The sequence below is a fragment of the Entelurus aequoreus genome, linkage group LG25 (genome assembly GCF_033978785.1).
Source record: "Entelurus aequoreus isolate RoL-2023_Sb linkage group LG25, RoL_Eaeq_v1.1, whole genome shotgun sequence".
NCBI lineage: Eukaryota > Metazoa > Chordata > Actinopteri > Syngnathiformes > Syngnathidae > Entelurus > Entelurus aequoreus.
The window spans coordinates 39,606,972-39,624,471 of record NC_084755.1 but is presented as its reverse complement, the minus strand read 5'-3'; the positions used below and the strand labels follow the sequence as shown (position 1 = coordinate 39,624,471).

At 37.5% G+C, this 17,500-nt stretch overlaps 1 protein-coding gene across 1 annotated transcript in view; it reads right to left on the bottom strand.

Moving 5' to 3' along the window:
- Positions 1 to 11,936, bottom strand: part of LOC133642373 (netrin-1-like) — a 141,810-nt gene extending 129,874 nt beyond the window's left edge. Inside the window, exon 1 of the mRNA XM_062036521.1 lies at positions 10,898 to 11,936. Within this exon, the coding sequence (XP_061892505.1) occupies positions 10,898 to 11,915 (1,018 nt within the window). The 5' untranslated portion in view covers positions 11,916 to 11,936. The remainder of the gene's footprint in view (positions 1 to 10,897) is intronic.
- Positions 11,937 to 17,500: the final 5,564 nt, after the last annotated feature.

Genomic DNA, 17,500 nt, shown 5'->3' with positions numbered 1-17,500 from the left:
TTTCAAAAAAAATTCCCTCTTTTCCTAAATTTCCATGAAATTCCCATTGGAAAAAAATGGGACATTTTTCAAAGTTCCACAACGCCCACATTTTTTATCCGTTTCAAACCGTTCCAAATATTCAGCCTGTTCAGAAATGGTGTGCTCTCTTTCCGCATTTCTAAAAAAAATTCCCGGACGTCTTAGAATTCCCATTTTTTAGGGACATTTTCCCCATTCATAATGAAATATCCATTTTTTTAAATTTCCACAATTCCCACATTTTTCAACCGATTCGAACCATTCCACCTTCAACACATTCAATTCATCCCGGAAATTCAAACAACCTTTTTTCCACGTTCAAAAAATTTCCAGGAATTCCTGTTTTTTTCTAGCCTTATTTCCAACCTTTTTTAGTGCGATGAATCCTTTCAAATTTTTTAACCCATTTCAATCGTTCCACTATCAAAACATTCTTCTTAGACAGGACAAAAAAACAAGTTGATTTAGGAACTCAAAAACTTCCCTGTTTTCCCGAAATTCCGTAATACCATTTTTCAATTAAAAAACTGTTACTACTTCAACATTTCTTGACCGATTTAAACAATTCCAACACCAACCAATTCAGCTCATTCAAGACATTCATGCTCCTAACCATTTTTTTAAAAAATCCCTTTTTTCCCATAATTTCCAGGAAATCCCATTTTTCCAAGTTGCACAATTCCCACAAATTCCAAAAATTCCCAGATTTTGCAGAATTCCAGGTTTTCCGGGACATGTTTGTCATTCAAAACGAATTGTCCATTTTTCAAACTTCCACCATTTTCACATTTTTCAACCGATTCAAACCATTCCACCTTCAACACATTCCACTCATCCTGGACATTCAAACTACCATTTTTCCAAGTTCTAAAAAAAAATTTTCAAAACCTTTTTTCACTCTTTTTTCTGTCGACTACTCCTTCCACATTTTCCAACCCACTTCACCGTCCAAACATTCCTTTCAATCAGGACAAAAAAATCAAAGTTGTTTTTTGAACTGGAAAAATTCCCGGTTTTCCCGAAGTTCCAGGAATTCCATAATACCATTCCTCAATTAAAGACGTTACTACTTCAACATTTCTCGACCGTTTTGAAAAATTCCAACACCAACATTTTCCCAACATTTCCAGGAAGTTCCCATTGAAATGAAAGGGACATTTTTCAAAGTTCCACAATTCCCACATTTTTTATCCAATTTAAACTGTTCCAACTTCAAAATATTCAGCCTTCTGTGGTCTCCTTCAACCATTTTTAAAAATTCTCCACAATTCCAGGAATTCCCAGTTTTCAAGGACATTTTCCCCATTCAATATGAATTGTTTATTTTTTAAACTTCCACAGTTCGCACATTTTTTAACCGATTCAAAGCATTCCACCTTCAACACATTCAACTCATCCAATTAAAACCTTCTAAAGTTCCAAATCAAATTCCGGTTTTCCTGGAATTTCAAACTCTTGCCTGGCAAAAAGAAATAACAGTTATAATTGTATGTATTTTCCAAACCAGAAAGAGGTTTTATCACATCAACATGGGACTAACAACACTCCTTTAAATCTCATTCATATCACAGAAAAGGCAAACTGTCATTTTTTAAGACTTTATCGTGTTCGTAAAATGACAGTTTGCCTTTTCTGTGATATGAATGAGATTTAAAGGAGTGTTGTTAGTCCCATGGTGATGTGATAAAACCTCTTTCTGGTTTGGAAGATACATACAATTGTAACTGTTATTTCTTCATGCACATCATACATATTTATAAAGTGTTTGGATGTATTCATTTATGTAAAATTGCCATTAAATGTAATATTTCCTGACAAAAAGTGATTCAACGTAATATTTTGGTATTTACACATCGCATATTTACATGCTTATACATAATATTTATAATATATATGTCATATATATTATATATACATATAAATTATATGAGTAGATATTAGCTCTAAAAAGGGTATTTCAACAAGTAAACAGTACAGTAGGTACTTCATTCCACCATTCTGGACATTCAAACTATCATTTTTCCAAGTTCAAAAAAATTCCAGGATTTTCCTGAATTCCTGGTTTTCCAAAGCCCTATTTCCACCCTGTTTTCTGCCGACTACTCCTTCCACATTTTTCAACCCACTTCAACCGTCAAAACATTCCTCTTAATCAGGACAACTTAGTTGTTTTTTGATGTGGAAAAATTCCCTGTTTTCCCAAAATTCCAGGAATTCCGTAATACCATTTCTCAATTCAACATGTTACTACTTCAACATTTCTCCACCGATTTGTAAAATTCCAACACCAACCATTTCAACTCATTCAGAACATTTTTTTTTTACTTTTTTTTTTTTTTTAATCCGCTTTTCCCGAAATTCCCCATTTTTTGGGAAATTCCCATTGGAATCAATGGGACATTCTTCAAAGTTCCACAATTCCCACATTTTTCATTCAATTCAAACTGTTCCCAATTCAAAATATTCAGCCTGTTTGGGAATTCAACAATTCTAAAAAAAAATTCCAGGATTTCCCGTAATTCCTTTTTTTTTTTCTTTTTTCCCATTCAAAATGAATTGTCCATTTTTCAAACTTCCACAATTCCCACATTCTTCAACCGATTCAAACCACACATTCAATTCACCATGGACATTCAAACTACCATTTTCCCACCTTCAACACATTTCCAGGAATTCCTGTTTTTTTTTCTAACCCTATTTGCAACCTTTTTTGTTTGACTACTCCTTTTACATGTTTCATCCCATTTCAACTGTACCACCATCAAAACATTCCTCTTAGTCAATACAAAAAACCAAGTTGGTTTAAGAACTAGAAAAATTCCCGATTTTCCCGAAATTTCAGGAATTTCATCATACCATTTCTCAATTAATAAACAGTTACTACTTCAACATTTCTTGACCGATTTAAACATTTCCAACCAATTCAGCTCATTCAGGACTTTCATGCTCCTAACCTTTTTTTTTTTTTAAATCCCACTTTTCCCAAAATTCCAGGAAGTTCCCATTGAAATGAATGGGACATTTTTCCAAGTTGCACAATTCCCACATCTTTCAACCGATTCAAACCATTCCACCTTCAACACATTCCACTCATCCTGGACATTCAAACTATCCTTTTTCTAAGTTCTAAAAAAAATTCCAGGAATTCCCAGAAATCCATTTTTTTCACAACTTTTTTTCCACCCTGTTTTCTGGCGACTACTCCTTCCACATTTTTCAACCCACTTCAACCCTCAAAACATTCCTCTTAATCAGGACAACTAAGTTGTTTTTTGAAGTGGAAAAATTCCCTGTTTTCCCAAAATTCCAGGAATTCCGTAATACCATTTCTCAATTCAACATGTTACTACTTCAACATTTCTCGACCGATTTGAAAAATTCCAACATCAACCATTTCAACTCATTCAGAACATTTTTTTTTTTACATTTTTTTTTTTTTAATCCGCTTTTCCCGAAATTCCCCATTTTTTGGGAAATTCCCATTGAAATCAATGGGACATTCTTCAAAGTCCCACAATTCCCACATTTTTCATTCGATTCAAACTGTTCCCAATTCAAAATATTCAGCCTGTTTGGGAATTCAACAATTCTAAAAAAAAATTCCAGGATTTCCCGTAATTCTTTTTTTTTTTCTTTTTTCCCATTCAAAATGAATTGTCCATTTTTCAAACTTCCACAATTCCCACATTCTTCAACCGATTCAAACCACACATTCAATTCACCATGGACATTCAAACTACCATTTTCCCACCTTCAACACATTTCCAGGAATTCCTGTTTAGTTGTTTTCTAACCTATTTGCAACCTTTTTTGTTTGACTACTCCTTTTACATTTTTCATCCCATTTCAACTGTACCACCATCAAAACATTCCTCTTAGTCAAGACAAAAAACCAAGTTGGTTTAAGAACTTGAAAAATTCCCGATTTTCCCGAAATTTCAGGAATTTCATCATACCATTTCTCAATTAATAAACTGTTACTACTTCAACATTTCTTGACCGATTTAAACATTTCCAACCAATTCAGTTCATTCAGGACATTCATGCTCCTAACCATTTTTTTTTAAATCCCACTTTTCCCAAAATTCCAGGAAGTTCCAATTGAAATGAATGGGACATTTTTCCAAGTTGCACAATTCACGCATCTTTCAACCGATTCAAACCATTCCACCTTCAACACATTCCACTCATCCTGGACATTTAAACTATCCTTTTTCCAAGTTCTAAAAAAAATTCCAGGAATTCCCAGAAATCCATTTTTTTCAAAACCTTTTTTCACCCTTTTTTCTGACTACTCCTTCCACATTTTTCAACCCACTTCAACCGTCAAAACATTCCTTTTAATCAGGACAACTGAGTTGTTTTTTTAAGTGGAAAAATTACCTGTTTTCCCAAAATTCCAGGAATTCCGTAATACCATTTCTCAGTTCAACATGTTACTACTTCAACATTTCTCGGCCGATTTGAAAAATTACAACACCAACCATTTCAACTCATTCAGAACATTCAAGTTTTGTTTTTTTTACCATTTTCAAAAAAAAATAGCTTTTCACGAAAATTCCCAAATTTTGGGGAAATTCCCATTGAAATCAATGGGACATTCATCAAAGTTCCACAATTCCCACATTTTTCATCTGATTCAAACTGTTCCCAATTCAAAATATTCAGCCTGTTTGGGAATTCAACAATTCTAAAAAAAAATTCCAGGATTTCCCATAATTCCTTTTTTTTTTTTTTTTTTTTGCCATTCAAAATGAATTGTCCATTTTTCAAACTTCCACAATTCCCACATTCTTCAACCGATTCAAACCACACATTCAATTCACCATGGACATTCAAACTACCATTTTCCCACCTTCAACACATTTCCAGGAATTCCTGTTTTGTTGTTTTCTAACCCTATTTGCAACCTTTTTTGTTTGACTACTCCTTTTACATGTTTCATCCCATTTCAACTGTACCACCATCAAAACATTCCTCTTAGTCAGGACAAGAAACCAAGTTGGTTTAAGAACTTGAAAAATTCCCGGTTTTCCCGAAATTCCAGGAATTTCATCATACCATTTCTCAATTAATAAACGGTTACTACTTCAACATTTATTGACCGATTTAAACAATTCCAACACCAACCAATTCAGCTCATTCAGGACTTTCATGCTCCTAACCATTTTTTTTTTTAAATCCCACTTTTCCCAAAATTCCAGGAAGTTCCCATTGAAATGAATGGGACATTTTTCCAAGCTGCACAATTCCCACATCTTTCAACCCATTCAAACCATTCCACCTTCAACACATTCCACTCATCCTGGACATTCAAACTATCCTTTTTCCAAGTTCTAAAAAAAATTCCAGGAAATCAATTTTTTTTTAAACTTTTTTTTACCCTTTTTTCTGCCGACTACTCCTTCCACATTTTTCAACCCACTTCAACCGTCAAAACATTCCTCTTAATCAGGACAACTAAGTTGTTTTTTGAAGTGGAAAAATTCCCTGTTTTCCCAAAATTCCAGGAATTCCGTAATACCATTTCTCAATTCAACATGTTACTACTTCAACATTTCTCGACCGATTTGAAAAATTCCAACACCAACCATTTCAACTCATTTAGAACATTCAAGTTTTGTTTTTTTACCATTTTCAAAAAAAAACCTGCTTTTCACGAAAATTCCCAAATTTTGGGGAAATTCCCATTGAAATCAATGGGACATTCTTCAAAGTCCCACAATTCCCACATTTTTCATTCGATTCAAACTGTTCCCTATTCAAAATATTCAGCCTGTTTGGGAATTCAACAATTCTAAAAAAAAATTCCAGGATTTCCCGTAATTCCTTTTTTTTTTTTTTTTCCCCCATTCAAAATGAATTGTCCATTTTTCAAACTTCCACAATTTCCACATTCTTCAACCGATTCAAACCACACATGCAATTCACCGTGGACATTCAAACTACCATTTTCCCACGTTCAACACATTTCCAGGAATTCCTGTTTTGTTGTTTTCTAACCCTATTTGCAACCTTTTTTGTTTGACTACTCCTTTTACATTTTTCATCCCATTTCAACTGTACCACCATCAAAACATTCCTCTTAGTCAAGACAAAAAACCAAGTTGGTTTAAGAACTTGAAAAATTCCAGGTTTTCCCGAAATTCCAGGAATTTCATCATACCATTTCTCAATTAATAAACGGTTACTACTTCAACATTTCTTGACCGATTTAAACAATTACAACACCAACCAATTCAGCTCATTCAGGACTTTCATGCTCCTAACCATTTTTTTTTTCAAATCCCACTTTTCCCAAAATTCCAGGAAGTTCCCATTGAAATGAATGGGACATTTTTCCAAGTTGCACAATTCCCACATCTTTCAACCGATTCAAACCATTCCAACATCAACACATTCCACTCATCCTGGACATTCAAACTATCCTTTTTCCAAGTTCTAAAATTTTTTCCAGGAAATCAATTTTTTTCAAAACTTTTTTTCACCCTTTTTTCTGCAGACTACTCCTTCCACATTTTTCAACCCACTTCAACCGTCAAAACATTCCTCTTAATCAGGACAACTAAGTTGTTTTTTGAAGTGGAAAAATTCCCTGTTTTCCCAAAATTCCAGGAATTCCGTAATACCATTTCTCAATTCAACATGTTACTACTACAACATTTCTCCACCGATTTGAAAAATTCCAACACCAACCATTTAAACTCATTCAGAACATTCAAGTTTAGTTTTTTTACCATTTTCAAAAAAAAATCAGCTTTTCACAAAAATTCCCAAATTTTGGGGAAATTCCCATTGAAATCAATGGGACATTCTTCAAAGTTCCACAATTCCCACATTTTTCATCTGAATTAAATTGTTTCAACTTCTAAATATTCAGCCTGTTTGGGAATTCAACAAATCTTTAAAAAAAATTCCAGGATTCCCATAATGCCTTTTTTTTTCTTTTTTCCCATTCAAAATGAATTGTCCATTTTTCAAACTTCCACAATTCCCACATTCTTCAACCCATTCAAACCACACATTCAATTCACCATGGACATTCAAACTACCATTTTCCCACGTTCAACACATTTCCAGGAATTCCTGGGGGTTTTTTCTAACCCTATTTGCAACCTTTTTTGTTTGACTACTCCTTTTACATTTTTCATCCCATTTCAACTGTACCACCATCAAAACATTCCTCTTAGTCAAGACAAAAAACCAAGTTGGTTTAAGAACTTGAAAAATTCCCGGTTTTCCCGAAATTCCAGGAATTTCATCATACCATTTCTCAATTAATAAACTGTTACTACTTCAACATTTATTGACCGATTTAAACCATTCCAACACCAACCAATTCAGCTCATTCAGAACATTCATGCTCCTAATATATTTTTTTTTAAATCCCGCTTTTCCCAAAATTCCAGGAAGTTCCCATTGAAATGAATGGGACATTTTTCCAAGTTGCACAATTCCCACATTTTTCATCCGATTCAAACCATTCCAACACCAACACATTCCACTCATCGTGGACATTCAAACTATCCTTTTTCCAAGTTCTAAAAAAAAAATTCCAGGAATTCCCAGAAATCCGTTTTTTTCAAAACCTTTTTTCACCCTTTTTTCTGTTGACTACCCCTTCCACATTTTTCCAACCCACTTTAACCGTTCCACTTTCAAAGTTCCAAACAAAATTCCGGTTTTCCTGGAAATTCAAACTCTTCAACATTGAACCCATTTAAGCTATTCTTAAATTCATACTACATTCTGTCAGCATTTCACTTCAACTTCAGCATTGGAGCATTCCTTCAGGAATTGCCTCTTCTAGTTGTTATTGTTTTACATTTTTGTTTTTTAATCTGCATTTTTATTTGAAAGAATTGCAGCATTCATCCTTTAAATATGTCTGTTTTATGTATTTTATGTATTTGTATCTATTTATCGGAGTAACATGTTCTGATGTGTTATTATGAAGGTGCACTAAATTAGTTTGCTTGCAATTTCCTTGTACAATGTACAATGACAATAAAGATATATTATATTATATTATATTCGGATCATTTTTATGTGTTTTTAGCTTTACACCCGTTGTCTGTTTATGTTTTAACTGTTGCCCCTCTCCTTAAAAGCGCAATAATTTCTCTATTGAATATTTGTAGGGCTGCAACTAACGATTACTTTGATAATCGATTAAATTGTCGATTATTATTCCGATTAATCGATTAATAATCGGATAAAAGAGACAAACTACATTTCTATCCTTTCCAGTATTTTATTGAGAAGAAAACAGCATACTGGCACCATACTTATTTTTTTGATTATTGTTTCTCAGCTGTTTGTACATGTTGCAGTTTATAAATAAAGGTTTATAAAAAAATAAAAAATAAATTTAAAAAAAATGGCCTCTGCGCATGCGCATAGCATAGATCCAACGAATCGATGACTAAATTAATCGCCAACTATTTTTATAATCGATTTTAATCGATTTAATCGAATTGCTGTTGCATCCCTAAATATTTGTAGGGCTGCAACTAACGATTAATTTGATAATCGATTAATCTGTCGATTATTACTTCGATTGATCGATTAATAATCGGATGAAAGAGACAAACTACATTTCTATCCTTTCCAGCATTTTATTGGGGGGGGGGGGAATGCATACTGGCAACATACTTATTTTAATTATTGTTTCTCAGCTGTTTGTACATGTTGCAGTTTATAAATAAAGGTTTATAAAAAAATTAAAAAAATGAATTAAATAAATACAAAAATGGCCTCTGCGCATGCGCATAGCATAGATCCAACGAATCGATGACTAAATTAATCGCCAACTATTTTTATAATCGATTTTAATCGATTTAATCGATTTGCTGTTGCATCCCTAAATATTTGTAGGGCTGCGACTAACGATTAATTTGATAATCGATTAATCTGTCAATTATTACTTCGATTAATCGATTAATAATCGGATGAAAGAGACAAACTACATTTCTATCCTTTCAAGTATTTTATTGGGGGGAAAAAACAACATACTGGCACCATACTTATTGTAATTATTGTTTCTCAGCTGTTTGTACATGTTGCAGTTTATAAATAAAGGTTTATAAAAAAATTAAAAATAAATACAAAAAATGGCCTCTGCGCATGCGCATAGCATAGATCCAACGAATCAATGACTAAATTAATCGCCAACTATTTTTATAATCGATTTTAATTGATATAATCGATTTGCTGTTGAAGCCCTAAATATTTATAGGGCTGCGACTAACGATTAACTTGACAATCGATTAATCTGTCGATTATTACTTCGATTAATCGATTAATAATCGGATGAAAGAGACAAACTACATTTCTATCCTTTCCAGTATTTTATTGGAAAAAAAACAGCATACTGGCACCATACTTATTTTGATTATTGTTTCTCAGCTGTTGGTACATGTTGCAGTTTATAACTAAAGGTTTATACAAAAAAAATGTAAAAATTAAAAAAATGGCCTCTGCGCATGCGCATAGCATAGATCCAACGAATCGATGACTAAATTAATCGCCAACTATTTTTATAATCGATTTTAATTGATTTAATCGATTTGCTGTTGCAGCCCTAAATATTTGTAGGGTTGCGACTAACGATTAATTTGATAATCGATTAATCTGTCAATTATTACTTTGATTAATCGATTAATAATCGGATGAAAGAGACAAACTACATTTCTATCCTTTCAAGTATTTTATTGGGGGGAAAAAACAGCATACTGGCAACATACTTATTTTAAGTATTGTTTCTCAGCTGTTTGTACATGTTGCAGTTTATAAATAAAGGTTTATAAAAAAAATACAAAATAAATACAAAAAATGGCCTCTGCGCATGCGCATAGCATAGATCCAACGAATGGATGACTAAATTAATCGCCAACTATTTTTATAATCGATTTTAATCGATTTAATCGATTTGCTGTTGCAGCCCTGAATATTTGTAGGGCTGCTACTAACGATTAATTTGATAATCGATTAAGCTGACGATTGTTACTTCGATTAATCGATTAATAATCGGATAAAACAGGCAAACTACATTTCTATACTTTCCAGTATTTTATTGAAAAACAAAACAGCATACTGGCACCATACTTATTTTGATTATTGTTTCTCAGCTGTCTGTACATGTTGCAGTTTATAAATAAAGGTTTATAAAAAAAAATAAAAATAAAAATAAATAAATTAAATAAATACAAAAATTGCCTCTGCGCATGCGCATAGCATAGATCCAACGAATCGATGACTAAATTAATCGCCAACTATTTTTATAATCGATTTTAATCGATTTAATCGATTAGCTGTTGCATCCCTAAATATTTGTAGGGCTGTGACTAACGATTAATTTGATAATCGATTAATCTGTCGATTATTACTTCGATTAATAATCAGATGAAAGAGACAAACTACATTTCTATCCTTTCCAGTATTTTATTGGGGGGGGGGAACAGCATACTGGCACCATACTTATTTTAATTCATGTTTCTCAGCTGTTTGTACATGTTGCAGTTTATAAATAAAGGTTTATAAAAAAATGCCTCTGTGCATGCACATAGCATAGATCCAACGAATAGATGACTAAATTAATCGCCAACTATTTTTATAATCGATTTAATCGATTAGTTGTTGCAGCCCTAAATATTTGTTTATGACATTATAATATGAAAATATTTTTATTATACAGTATATTACAATTTTGAATATTAAATATTTATTACTATTGACACTCGTTTAGAGTGAACCTGTGGAATGCAGAATATTCTTCTTCTTTTTATTATTCTCGTGCATAAAGGGTCTCATTTTCAAGTCAATTAGTTTCGGATCGGGTTGTGAATGAAAGAGGGAATACGGGATGCGGTCTTACCGACACACTCGTTGGCTTCCCTCGCCGTGGCGCGCTGCCACGGCCGGTCGTAGTGGAAAGGCTTGCACCTGTCGCACTCGGGCCCCGCCGTGTTGTGCTTGCACTCGCACACCAGGTGGCCGTCCCGGTCCTTGACGCACTTGGACGCGTGGCCGTTGCACTTGCACCGTCCGCCCACCTGCAGGTCCGACACGGCGTAGTAGTACGAGTCCCGGGCCAGCTCCGAGTCGTCCTCGTTCTCGTCCCCGAAGGTGTGCAGCCGGCTGAAGATCACCTTGATGTCGGTGGCCGTCACCCAGTCCTGCAGCACGGGGGAGTTGTCGAAGTCGTGCGCGGAGGGTCGGCCGTCCAGGGTGCTGAAGGCGATGAGGCCGCCGGTGAGAGGGTGCATGTCGGTGTGGGAGTCCGTGCAGATGGCCTCCTGCTCGTTCTGCTTGGTGATCACCGCCTTGTTCTGCCGGTTGTGCATCTTCTTGCACTGGGTGGAGTAGAACTGGAAGGGCACCCAGGACTTGCCGTAGTCCATGGACTTGTATATGGCCATGGACTCCGGTCTGGGCGAGCAGAACTGCAGGCTGACGTAGGTGACCTCGAACTTCTTCCCCAGCGACAGGGTGAGCGTGACGTTCTGCGGGAACTGCGCGTAGTTCTCCGACTGCCAGCAGGTGAGGTTGTGCGGGTTGTTCAGGTCCGTCAGGTAGGCCGCCGGGTGCGACTTCTTGGGGTCGGCCGCGTCGCAGGTGTGGCAGTCCCGCGTCCGGTCCTCGCCCTTCTCCGCCACCACGCAGTACCTGGCCGCCGGGGAGCCGCAGGTGCTGGAGACGCGCACGTCCTTGCCGAAGGCCGAGTTGACGAAGTCCGGGATGCACCGCCGAGGGCTCCCGTTCTCGTCGTAGCACGGGTCGGGAGGGGAGGACTGGGCGGCGAACATGCTCAGCCCGTATCCCGCCAACACCCCCCGGGCGAGGAGGTGAAGTGTCACCGAGGTGAGCCAGCACAGATCCGAAACCCGCCGCATGTTTCTGCTCCTCGCCTGGCAGGAGACAAGAAACATCAACGGAAATATCAAATATGATTGATTGACGTGACGTGACGTTCTTACCAAGCAACTTCCGTCAAAACTGCTCTGTCATTAAATCAAAAGATAAAACCACCACTTTCAGGATTTTTTTTTGCCCCACTCTCGAATAAAAAAAAAAATGCGGCGTGCGTGAGTGTCCTCACTCTGTCACACTTCTGCCCACCCTCGACTCGCTCTGCCCCACTCCATCCACGCCGGGCTGCGGGGAACACAAAAGGGGGGTCCGCTCACTCCTCTCCGGAGGACAGGAGGCTCGGCGAGGCACTTCGGTGGGAAACAGTGACATCTTGTGGTCGACATTGTGTACTGCAAGCAAATATTGCAATAACACTAGTCATTCGTTTTGGATAGTTGTCATGTGATCGATTGATGGCAACTTTCAATCTTTAATATAATTTTTGAAAAATCAATCTTGTAGTTAATTTTGTGGCGAGTTTGGTCCGTTTTACAAAATAATAAAGCCACAAATAGAGATGTCCGATATATGCTTTAAAATGTAATATCGGAAATCAGGGCCGGCCCGTGGCATAGGCCGTATAGGCAAATGCTAAGGGCGCCGTCCATCAGGGTCGCCACGCCAGTGCCACAAATGTTGGAGTGAAAAAAAAAAACAAAGTTGGCACTATTATTTCTAAATACATAAAAGAATCCCACGTTAATTAAAATGCAAAGTAAAGCCTATTTAGTAGAAATATTATTTGTTACAACATTACGCCCCCCCCCCCCCCCTCCCCCCTCCCCCCGCTACGGTGCGCCCCCTCCCTTCCCGTATCATGACTCTTTTTGGACGTCACCACATCAAAAAACCAACACAAGATGTCAAAACGGCCAAAACTGTCAGGTGCCCAGGGAAGAAAAAAGAGAAAAGAAGAGGAGAAACGAGAAAAAGACAGAGGTAGCAGGGAGGTAACGTTAGCCTACATGAAATTATTTGTCTGTTACAGAATGTGATAGTAACCTGGCTTTTTAGCATCAAGCTAATGTTACATGATTCGGCAATTGCTCATCAATAAATAGCTAGTTCTGTTTTAACGTCGGGTTAATATTGTGGAGGGGCCTAAATTGTTATGGAAAATAATAATGTAACGTTAGGTAATTACAGTACTCCCTGGTGTACAGTCATTTGTAAGTCATTCTAGTTAATGCAATATTAAAAAGCACAAATAGACAACTCTGTAGGATCCCCTTTTTTTGTAATATAGTTGTTAAAGTCATACTGGTTTGATATCTTGTTTTGTGCAGTGCCTTATTTATATTGTATTTTTAATGTATTTCATGCAACTTGTTGACACGTTTTATTTTGTGTTTATGTATGTAAAAAATATTATATTTCATATATTCATTTTTTATTTTTTGTATTCATTTATTTATCCATATTTTTTTTAATCTTGTTAACTATTCTGATTGTTAATTTGCTTTCTTTAAGTAAAAAAAAAAGGTCAAAGACAAAGCTATTCGGTTTCTTGTGAGTATATACACTTCACTGCCGATGTGGGGGGGCGCCACCTAAAATCTTGCCTAGGGCGCCAGATTGGTTAGGGAATTTATCGGTATTGTTTTTTTTTAATTATATTATGTGACTGGGCCGGCACGCAAAGGCAGCGCCTTTAAGGTTTATTGGCGCTCTGTACTTCTAAAAAGTCATACATTTTACTTTTTGAAACCGATACCGATAATTTTGAAACCGATAATTTCCGATATTACATTAAAAAGCATTTATTGGCCGATAATATTGGGCAGCCCGATATTATCGGACATCTCTAATTCCAACCTTCACTGTCTGTCTAATCCAGACCTGGGCATTCTGCGGCCCGCGGGCCACATCCGGCCCTTTGTGCGTCCCTGTCCGGCCCGCGTGAGGCCAATCACAAATTACAAAATACATTTTAAAAAACATCTATGTCGTGCGTGCAATACAACTGTGCTGCTTTTATTTTGAAAAGTGTTATTAATGGGCGGGTGTAACCTGTGAGTGAAGGTGCACAGCGACAAGTGATGCACGGTTACCCCCCCAGACGCTAAAAAGAAAAAAGTTGATGAGGAATGGCGTGTTTTCAACAAGACATGGACTGCCAAGTATTTCTTTACAGAAATTAAAGGTGTGCTTAATTTGTGGTACACAGGTTGCTGTGTTTAAAGAACATCATTTGAATCGCCACTACACGACGAAGCACGAGGAAAAATACCGGAATCTGTCTGATGAAGCGCGCGCAAGGGAGGCTGATGCGTTGATGGTAAAACTGCAAACCCAACAAGGACTTTTTGCCAAATTTCACACCCCCAGAGATGCAGCCGTCAGGACAAGTTTCGTCATTTCTCACAAAATGGCCAGAAAAAGTAAGGCGTTTTCTGACGGAGAGTTTATTAAGGAGTGCTTATTGGACTCTGTTGCGCTTATATGCCCGGAGAAGAGGGGGCGCATTTGAGAACGTGTCACTCTCCCGACGCACTGTAACGAGGCGGGTTGAGACCATCGCTGGAAACTTGGAGCTTCAGCTGAAGAACAGAACGGCTGACTTTGACTGTTTTTCGCTGGCTTTGGATGAGAGCTGCGATGTACGTGACACCGCCCAGCTGCTCATCTTTGTAGTGGATTGTCCGAAGCTTAAACAGGCAACAAAAGTAGTTTAGTACAACACATTTATTTACCCATTATCAGAAGTGCAGGTTGAATTAAGTTGGCCGTGCAGACAGACCACATGTTACTCCGGAGCAAACAAGACACACACAAGCCAAAATCACTGTCCAGTTCCGGTGTTCTGCCATTTTTTATATGTCTCTTGTGCGTCATTGTTTGTTATCTAAATGCGTCAATGTGTTGTTGTTTTCCCTATCTGTTCCATAACAACTCGAATCCTTTAGACAGTCAACACATTCTGTAGACAGGTTGGCACGACTTAATATTCACTTTTGTCCCACAACTGGTCCATTCAATGGCACAAAATACAAGAGAATTGAAAATGAGCGGACATTCTTAAAAGACAAGAAATATAGGTCAAAAGGTCAGAAATTCTACGACATCTTCTTACGTGGGATAACTGCAGACTTTCAAATCACGGAGTAGCTGGCAGCCATGCAGTCAATTAAAGAGACAACCACAGGTAATGACTTGTTCACATAGGTAAATGCGTGTTTGGACATGTTAGGACTGAAATGGGACAAGCTGGCAGGTGTGACAACAGATGGTTGTCCAAATCTGACGGGGGAAAAATGTTGGACTTTTTAAAGAGGATGCAGGATAAAGTGACAGAAATGGACATTTTTGCATTGTATTATACATCAGGAAGTGTTGTGTAAGACAGTGTTAAAAATAAAACAATCAAAAGCAATTTTGCTTTTGTATAAAGTTAAGTTAGGTTAAATGGATTTATTATTATTATTATTATTATTACTATTATTATTTATCTTACGGTATATAAAAAATAATTTGAGCAAACCAGCAGTGCTCGGGTTGCATCCAGCACGTCCTTGAACGCTGCCTGTGTGACCTTGGAGTCGACACTGCGGACAAACAGCTTTGTAACGGTAGGGAAGCGCCTGCTTCTCACGCGAACGTCGCACAAATTAGAGATAAACAATCTGAAAGGAAAAAGGTAGAATAGCATCGCATTATGCATGCAAATATGCAACATTTTTGATAGTACAAAAAAAAACATCCTGTCCTTTGAAAGAAACAGTGGGGATTTAACACTAATTAATGAAAACTATAAGCATAATTAACAATCACTTAATAGCCATTAAGGTTGCAAAATTCCGGGAATATTCAAAGTTGGTAACTTTCCATGGGAATTAGCGGGAAATTAATGGGAATAAACATTGAATGCAACATCAAGCAATCAATGATTGTTTATTTAAATAGCCCTAAATCACAACTGTCTCAAAGGGCTGCACAAGCCACAACGACATTCTCGGTTCAGATCCCACATCAGGGCAAGGAAAAACTCAACCCAATGGGACAATGAGAAACCTTTTCAACTTATATTCAATTGAATAGACTGCAAAGACAAGATATTTCATGTTCACACTGAGAAACGTTGGGGTTTTTTTGCAAATATTAGCTCATTTGGAATTTGATGCCTGCAACATGTTTCAAAAAAGCTGGCACAAGTGGCAAAAAAGAGTGAGAGAAGTGGAGGAATGCTCATCAAAGACTTATTTGGAACATCCCACAGGTGAACAGGCTAATTGGGAACAGGTGGGTGCCATGATTGGGTATAAAAGCAGCTTCCGTGAAATGCTCAGTCGTTCACAAACAAGGACGGGGCGAGGGTCACCACTTTGTCAACAAATGCCTGAGCAAATTGTTGAAGAACAACATTTCTCAATCAAGGAATTTAGGGATTTCACCATCTATGCTCCGTAATATCATCAAAAGGTTCAGAGAATCTGGAAAAATCACTGCAGGTAAGCCATGATATTACACACCTTGGATCCCTCGGGCGGTACTGCATCAAAAAGCCACATCAGTGTGTAAAGGATATCACCACATGGGATCAGGAAGACTTCAGAAAACCACTGTCAGTAACTACAGTTGGTCGCTACATCTGTAAGTGCAAGTTAAAACTCTACTATGCAACGCCCAAGCCATTTATCAACAACACCCAGAAACGCCGCCGGCTTCGCTGGGCCCGAGCTCATCTAAGATGGACTGATGCAAAGTGGAAAAGTGTTCTGTGGTCTGACGAGTCCACATTTCAAATTGTTTTTGGAAACTGTGGACGTGGTGTCCTCAGGACCAAAGAGGAAAAGAACCATCCGGATTGTTCTAGGGTGAAAGTGTAAAAGGCAGCATGTGTGATGGTATGGGGGTGTGTTAGTGGCCAAGACATGGGTAACTTACACATCTGTGAAGGCACCATTAATGCTGAAAGGTACATACAGCTTTTGGAGCATTATATGTTGCCATCCAAGCAACGTTATCATGGACGCCCCTGCTTATTTCAGCATGACAATGCCAAGCCAGGTGTTACAACAGCGTGGCTTCATAGTAAAAGAGTGTGGGTACTAGACTGGCCTGCCTGTAGTCCAGACATTGAAAATGTGTGAAGGCTAAAATATGAGAAGGGAGACTGTTGAACAACTTAAAGGCCTACTGAAAGCCACTACTACCGACCACGCAGTCTGATAGTTTATATATCAATGATGAAACCTTAACATTATAACACATGCCAATACGGCCGGGTTAACTTATAAAGTGACATTTTAAATTTGCCGCTAAACTTCCGGTTCGAAACGCCTCTGAGGATGACGTATGCGCGTGACGTAGCCCGGCGAACACGGGTATGCCTTCCACATTGAAGCCAATACGAAAAAGCTCTGTTTTCATTTCATAATTCCACAGTATTCTGGACATCTGTGTTCGTGAATCTGTTGCAATCATGTTCATTGCATTATGGAGAAGGAAGCTGAGCAAGCAAAGAAGAAAGTTGTCGGTGCGAAATGGACGTATTTTTCGAACGTAGTCAGCAACAACAGTACACAGCCGGCGCTTCTTTGTTTACATTCCCGAAAGATGCAGTCAA